Source organism: Carassius gibelio, chromosome B8, assembly GCF_023724105.1.
Source record: "Carassius gibelio isolate Cgi1373 ecotype wild population from Czech Republic chromosome B8, carGib1.2-hapl.c, whole genome shotgun sequence".
Taxonomy (NCBI): Eukaryota; Metazoa; Chordata; class Actinopteri; order Cypriniformes; family Cyprinidae; genus Carassius; species Carassius gibelio.
This window is the reverse complement of record NC_068403.1, coordinates 31,000,689-31,009,128: the sequence shown is the minus strand read 5'-3', so window position 1 is coordinate 31,009,128 and position 8,440 is coordinate 31,000,689. Positions and strand designations below refer to the sequence as shown.

General features: G+C 39.4%; 1 protein-coding gene across 1 annotated transcript; it reads left to right on the top strand.

Annotated features, from left to right (window-relative positions):
• The first annotated feature begins 5,930 nt into the window (after positions 1 to 5,930).
• rho (rhodopsin) lies at positions 5,931 to 7,529 on the top strand. Its single transcript, XM_052562946.1, has one exon. The coding sequence runs from the start codon at positions 6,046 to 6,048 to the stop codon at positions 7,108 to 7,110; it is 1,065 nt and encodes a 354-aa protein (XP_052418906.1). The 5' UTR covers positions 5,931 to 6,045; the 3' UTR covers positions 7,111 to 7,529.
• Positions 7,530 to 8,440: the final 911 nt, after the last annotated feature.

The window sequence follows — 8,440 nt, the reverse complement described above, 5'->3', positions numbered from 1 at the left end:
CCTGAGTTTTGAGAACGTAGCGGACGTAGAGGAGTATAATGTAAAAGGAGCTCATTCAAATACTGAGGTGCTAAACCATTCAGGGCTTTATAAGTAATAAGCAATATTTTAAAATCTATACGATGTTTGATAGGGAGCCAGTGCAGTGTGGACAGGACCGGGCTAATATGGTCATACTTCCTGGTTCTAGTAAGAACTCTTGCTGCTGCATTTTGGACTAGCTGTAGTTTGTTTACCAAGCGTGCAGAACAACCACACAAACCACCCAAACAACCACTATCATTTTAAATGATAGTATGCTGATTTAGTTACTGCTTTGACATGACTACTGAAACTAAGGTCTGTCTCCAGAATCACACCAAGATTCCTGACTTGATTTTTAGTTGTTTGACCCCTAGAGTCAAGGTATGCATTCACCTTGAACACTTCATCTTTCTTTCCAAATGCAATGACTTCAGTTTTTTCCTTGTTTAACTGAAGAAAGTTCTGGCACATCCAACTATTAATTTCATCAATGCATTGACAGAGGGAGTCAATGGGGCTGTAGTCATTTGGAGGTAAGGCTAGGTAAATCTGGTTATCATCAGCATAGCTTGTGATAGGCAATTTGGTTATTTCTCATTATTTGACTTAGTGGAAGTATATACAGGCTAAGCAAGAGCGGTGCAAGAATTGACCCCTGTGGGACTCCGCATGTCATGGACGTCCACTTAGACTTATGCTCTCCTAGACTCACATAATAGCCTCTCCCTTCTAAGTATGACCTGAACCATTTAAGCACCATCCCAGAAAGCCCGACACAGTTTTCCAGTCTCTCTAGTAGTATGTTATGATCGACAGTGTCAAACGCAGCACTGAGATCTAGCAATACCAGCACCGGTATTTTGCCAGAGTCACAGTTTAAGCGAATATCATTTATTATCTTAATGAGTGCTGTATCTGTGCTGTAATGCGGTCGGAAACCAGATTGAAAATTGTCCAGGTATCCATTTGAGTTTAAGTATTTGTTCAGCTGATTAAAAACAAGCTTTTCTATAATTTAGCCTATAAAAGGAAGATTAGATATTGGTCTAAAATTGCTCAAAATTGTGTTATCAAGATTGGTCTTCTTCAGGAGGGGCTTTACAACTGCAGTTTTTAGGGAGTTTGGAAATGTCCCAGAAAGAAGTTGAAAAAAGATTTGGGAAGTGTGTCAAGACAACAGGTTGACGATTTTAGTTGCTGCACTATGTCTTCCAGAATTTTGCTTTCAATAGTTTCAAAAATAGACATAGTATCTTTTTGATATTTTGGCTGAATCTGTCTGACCTCTGCATTTCTTGAGGATGTGCTAATAGCCTTCCTGATATTTATGATCTTCTCAGAAAAGAAAGAAGCAAACTCAGCATTTGCTGTCTGATAGCATATCACTGGGAATCTGACTTGGGGGGTTTGTCAGTCTCTCAACAGTGGCTTTTCTGTATTGTCTTTTCATAGTCTGAACTGCTGTTGATCTTCTCCAAACTGATTTCTGTCTGTTTGTTTTCTTACTGACTATTATTGGAGCAATATCATCAATAACATTATTAACTTTTGAGTTGAAGGAATCAAGGAGAATATCAACAGAGTCTGCAGAAATGCTTGGTGCTAAAGATATAGCCTCCATAAATAGTACACTTGTGTTCTCATTTATGCATCTCCTTCTGACAGAGACAGATCTAGATTCAGTGGTAGCAGAGATCAATATATCAAAGACAATACAGAAGTGATCAGATAGTGCTACGTCCTTAATAACAACGGATGAAATCTTTAGACCCCTACTGATGATTAGATCCAGAGTGTGTCCACCTTTGTGTGTGGGTCCATGCACATGCGGAATTTGTTTATTTTGTAATTTTGTTTTCTGCATTATCTACAGTATTGTTCAAAATAATAGCAGTACAATGTGACTAACCAGAATAATCAAGGTTTTTCGTATATTTTTTTATTGCTACGTGGCAAACAAGTTACCAGTAGGTTCAGTAGATTGTCAGAAAACAAATGAGACCCAGCATTCATGATATGCACGCTCTTAAGGCTGTGCAATTGGGCAATTAGTTGAATTAGTTGAAAGGGATGTGTTCAAAAAATTGCAGTGTGGCATTCAATCACTGAGGTCATCAATTTTGTGAAGAAACAGGTGTGAATCAGGTGGCCCCTATTTAAGGATGAAGCCAACACTTGTTGAACATGCATTTGAAAGCTGAGGAAAATGGGTCGTTCAAGACATTGTTCAGAAGAACAGCGTACTTTGATTAAAAAGTTGATTAGAGAGGGGAAAACCTATAAAGAGGTGCAAAAAATGATAGGCTGTTCAGCTAAAATGATCTCCAATGCCTTAAAATGGAGAGCAAAACCAGAGAGACGTGGAAGAAAACGGAAGACAACCATCAAAATGGATAGAAGAATAACCAGAATGGCAAAGGCTCAGCCAATGATCACCTCCAGGATGATCAAAGACAGTCTGGAGTTACCTGTAAGTACTGTGACAGTTAGAAGACGTCTGTGTGAAGCTAATCTATTTTCAAGAATCCCCCGCAAAGTCCCTCTGTTAAAAATAAGGCATGTGCAGAAGAGGTTACAATTTGCCAAAGAACACATCAACTGGCCTAAAGAGAAATGGAGGAACATTTTGTGGACTGATGAGAGTAAAATTGTTCTTTTTGGGTCCAAGGGCCACAGGCAGTTTGTGAGACGACCCCCAAACTCTGAATTCAAGCCACAGTACACAGTGAAGACAGTGAAGCATGGAGGTGCAAGCATCATGATATGGGCATGTTTCTCCTACTATGGTGTTGGGCCTATTTATCGCATACCAGGGATCATGGATCAGTTTGCATATGTTAAAATACTTGAAGAGGTCATGTTGCCCTATGCTGAAGAGGACATGCCCTTGAAATGGTTGTTTCAACAAGACAATGACCCAAAACACACTAGTAAACGGGCAAAGTCTTGGTTCCAAAACAACAAAATTAATGTTATGGAGTGGCCAGCCCAATCTCCAGACCTTAATCCAATTGAGAACTTGTGGGGTGATATCAAAAATGCTGTTTCTGAAGCAAAACCAAGAAATGTGAATGAATTGTGGAATGTTGTTAAAGAATCATGGAGTGGAATAACAGCTGAGAGGTGCCACAAGTTGGTTGACTCCATGCCACACAGATGTCAAGCAGTTTTAAAAAACTGTGGTCATACAACTAAATATTAGTTTAGTGATTCACAGGATTGCTAAATCCCAGAAAAAAAAAAAGTTTGTACAAAATAGTTTTGAGTTTGTACAGTCAAAGGTAGACACTGCTATTTTTTTGAACACACCCCTTTCAACTAATTGCCCAATTGCACAGCCTTAAGAGCGTGCATATCATGAATGCTGGGTCTTGTTTGTTTTCTGACAATCTACTGAACCTACTGGTAACTTGTTTGCCACGTAGCAATAAAAAATATACTAAACACCTTGATTATTCTGGTTAGTCACATTGTACTGCTATTATTTTGAACAATACTGTATGTGAATATTAAAATCCCCTGCAATAGCAAAACAGTCAAACTCTGAGGAAATCATTGATAACATTTCTGTGACCTCTTCAACAAAGGCTGGAGAGTATTTTGGAGGCCTGTAAATAATAATAGACAGAATGCGTGGAGCACCTTTCAGCACAATCCCTAGATATTCGAAAGACAAGTTCTGACCAAATGACACTTGCTTGCATTGATAGACATCTTTAAATAGAGCAGCTACACCTCCACCTCTCCTAACAGTCCTGAAAACACTCATGTAAGTGAAGTTAGGAGAGGCTGCTTCATTTAGGATTGTTGCACTGCAGCTGTCTTCTAGCCATTTTTCATTTAGAAACATAAAATCCAGATTGTTTGTGGTTATAAAGTCATTGATTAGAAATTATTAAGTAAATGCATTTCTAATCAATAGGTAAATTCACTCAGAATAAATTTTTCATTCCCTGCTGTCCATTGTATTTCAAATGTGACCACTTAAAGAGTTTAGACGTCAGCCTCTAATTCTCTACACAATCGTGTATTTATTTAGTAACATATTTTACCTGTCATAAGTCTTGTCTCGAGAGTTTAACTCTGTGTAGCCTATGTCATAAAAAATAATGTTTTTAGTTTGGGAGCTTTTATAAAACTATAGAAATTATAATTATTTCTAAATATGATTTATATAGGCTACTGTGACAACAAATAAACTGAAACAGACTTGACTGAAGAGCAGACTATGTTCATAACACTTTATTTCTGTGTGACTAATTTTCAATCCGGATAAAATAATTCATTATGATTAATGTATCACTTAATGTAGTAAAACCTTGATGCTTTTAAATATTTAACAGTGCATGCAAACAAATGGCTGCTTTTATCATGTTTGTTTGTGATCGCACTAGTCCCAGTGACTTATTTCTTATTCATTTACTGATAACTTGTCTTTGTTGGTGAAATGATGCGGTTGCGTGGCATTGTTCCTGAGAGGCATGTAAAGGGTGGGTTTTAACGCAGCGCTATTTTGGCCTCGTGCTACAGGTCCGAGGCTATTAGCCCCGCCCAGCCAGTTTAATGCACTGTCTCACACTGGCCCGACAGTGGAAAAGCAGCTATTAAAGCCTGCTACACATTGTGTGGATATTTTAGGTTCAAATATTTATCAATAGATGAACAGAATGCTAACTGAGACTATACTAGCCAGGTACAGCCAGTATTTCCCCTGCAGCCTGTGCAGTGTTGATTGTAGAAAGACTAGCAAGCAACTAATGTGCTTAAGGCTCCTCATTGTAGGGTAACTCTCCTGTAATCTCAGGTAAATCTCCTGTAAATCCTCTTCATAAAATCCACCTGTGTGAAATATGCTGAGCCTTGAGCATGTCTACCCAGGCCTTTCACAGGGACAAGGGTAGCATTAGTCCACCTGACACTACACAATCTAGAGTGCAAGAGTGGAAATAAGTTTATGACAAATATTATTGTGCTTAGTCCACTGGTTTTATTATCCTGAATGACAAATTACTGATGAATGAATTTCTTATTCTTGAATTAATGTGCTTGATTATATGTAATTATTTCTATGAACATTAGTTAACTTGGAGAATTCTGGTTCCTTCAGGTGTTTGAGAATGACACCAACATCTGAAAGGTTGTGAGTGCATTTCGCAGGAAACATGTATACTTTGAAAGAATCAAGACCGATACATGCCAGAGCACTTTTTAGGGATTTTTTAGTGTGTGTGAAATGTGACCTACTTTTCTATGGTGTTCCTCACGTATATCTTCCAAGATCCCAGCTTGACTTGTTGGCATTAATGCAGGACAGGTCATCACAATAGCATGAAACAGTTTGTGGTTTGATCACATGAAAGTGTCTTAATTTTGAATCAGTTAAAATAAAATAAAAACTTTTTTTTGTCAAATGTTTTGCTTAAAAACAGGAATGTGCTATCTTGGTTTGAAATTTTGTTGTCTCACTTGTGCACTTTGAAATGTGTCCAAATCCAATTCGGGGCATCTTCATTGGATGCTATTTGATGGAAGTCAAGTCACCTTTATTACATATACAGTTGTGTCAAAGCAGCTTTACAGTATTAAATAGGAAAATTGTGTATAATAATGCAAATGGACAACGGTAAACACTCAATTTTCAGTTAAAACCAGTTCATCGTTGATTCACTGATGTCATCATACAAGTGTGCCCTTATGTCTCAAATAAAGTCCTGTTAGTGTTTTTTTTTTTTCTTTTTCTATGACCACTTACCTGCCTTGTGCAGGTACAACCTTAATAACTTGAGAAGTTGCCAGATATGCAGTGCAATGATGGCTGGGATTATTTTATTAGCTGTGGCCTAAATAGACTCATGCTGACAGCCTGGAAACATCAGATAATCCCAAGCGAGTCTCTATAAAGTGGGGTTCACACTTGCCCCATCAAGTCGTAGCACGGTCCTGCCTCGTTTCTCCACAGTCCTGCCGAGCCATCCAAACACTACCGCAGAAAGGGGCTGAGCACAACATCCAACCGCAACAATGAACGGTACAGAGGGAGATATGTTCTACGTGCCTATGTCCAATGCCACCGGCATTGTTAGGAGCCCGTACGACTATCCTCAGTACTACCTGGTGGCGCCATGGGCATACGCCTGCCTGGCCGCGTACATGTTCTTCCTGATTATCACTGGCTTCCCCGTCAACTTCCTCACTCTGTACGTCACCATCGAGCACAAGAAGCTGCGTACACCTCTCAACTACATTCTGCTGAACCTCGCCATTTCCGACCTCTTCATGGTGTTCGGTGGCTTCACCACAACGATGTACACCTCGTTGCATGGCTACTTTGTTTTTGGACGCGTCGGCTGCAACCTCGAAGGCTTCTTTGCAACCCTGGGTGGTGAAATGGGCCTTTGGTCCCTGGTGGTGTTGGCCTTTGAGAGGTGGATGGTCGTCTGTAAGCCCGTGAGCAACTTCCGCTTCGGAGAGAACCACGCCATCATGGGTGTTGTCTTCACCTGGTTCATGGCTTGCACCTGTGCCGTGCCTCCCCTGGTTGGCTGGTCCCGTTACATTCCCGAGGGCATGCAGTGCTCATGCGGAGTCGACTATTACACTCGTGCCCCAGGCTACAACAACGAGTCCTTTGTCATCTACATGTTCATTGTCCACTTCATTATTCCGCTCATCGTCATATTCTTCTGCTATGGTCGTCTCGTCTGCACCGTCAAAGAAGCCGCTGCCCAGCAGCAGGAGTCTGAGACCACCCAGAGGGCCGAGCGTGAGGTCACCCGCATGGTCGTCATCATGGTCATTGGCTTCTTGATTTGCTGGATCCCCTATGCCAGTGTGGCCTGGTATATCTTCACCCACCAGGGAAGCGAATTTGGACCTGTCTTCATGACAGTGCCAGCCTTCTTTGCCAAGACCGCTGCTGTCTACAACCCCTGCATCTACATCTGCATGAACAAGCAGTTCCGTCACTGCATGATCACCACCTTGTGCTGCGGCAAGAACCCCTTCGAGGAGGAAGAGGGCGCCTCCACTACTGCATCCAAGACAGAGGCTTCGTCCGTGTCTTCCAGCTCTGTGTCCCCTGCGTAAACACTCGTCCATGACACACGATAAGCAGCTACGTACACTGGGCTTCAACTGCAACCGACGACACAGACACCACAAAGTGTTCAGCCCAGGGAAACGAGCGGCCGCTACCACTTGCAGAATATTTTTTTTTTTCCGTCAGTTTTCCTTTTTGTATTTTCACAAAACCAAATTGATTCAACCAAAAGACAGTTTTGAGAGAGGACAGACCATGTCCCAGTTTCAGTACATCCAGCGAGTCCAGCGTAATGGTGCATAAGATTCTTTTTTGTTTTTTTGCTTTTTATTTTTCTTCCTAAAATGCAGCAAAAGGAAAAATATCTTAACGCAATTACTGTTGGACTCCTTATACTGGCTTTGTTGTGATTGTAGAGGCATGTATTCAAGGCAACGTAACAATAAAAAGCACTTTGCAAATTAAATCACTCTGTTTATGTTTTGATTGAGCTGTAATGTTAACAAAATGTCAAAATAATATTTTAAATTAAATAAACAATACTGATTTCTGATGAGAGCTTTAATGTGTTGTATATATTCCCACCTTCAGTAAAGCCTGAGTGTTTTTAATCTATTCTATTTAATCAACATCAAGACAATAGCTACTGCAGAGTTTTGAATTGAAAAAAAAAAGTACATTTCTTCAACAGTTAACAGCATCATAATTATGGATAAATGACTCAATATGTTATTTAAAGCAAGTGTACATCTGGGACAACCCTCACTGTCACCTTGGATTAAAGGCTTTATGAAGGATGATTTGACAGATATATACGGATGAATTAGATAGGAACTGACATGTTAATCCTGCTCTAGGTCAGAGTGGTGAAGATAGATTATGATTATGTATAGATTGCCTTTCACTGGCATTTGCGTAAATAGGGACACACAGCCTCACACAACATTTGATAACTCTTAATATTATGACACTATTCACTGACATGAACTATTGTAGTTGCTTATGAACATGCATATTACTAGCATAGTGTCTGTTTATTAGTATTTATTAATCACATATTAATGCTTGACCATAGTTTAGATCCATTAAACCTACCCCATACCTAAAAATAACTACACTTTTTATGAAGCCTGTATTTATAATACATTATAAAGGTATTCTTAAAGCATTATAATGATTGCATAATGCATTATAATAAAACTTATAGTATGTTGTATCATCTCATGAATATTCATAATAACAGTTTTAATATATTATAAAAAAATGTATTTGTTGTTATAGCTTTTAAGAGTATGATGATTTATAACACAAAGAACATGTTGCATCCACTTTTACAATGGATTATATTTTCTCATAGTTATAAAGTATTATAAGTCT

Excerpts from the sequence above, each read along its gene's own strand:
- rho (XM_052562946.1), top strand. The coding sequence starts at position 6,046 with ATGAACGGTACAGAGGGAGATATGTTCTACGTGCCTATGTCCAATGCC.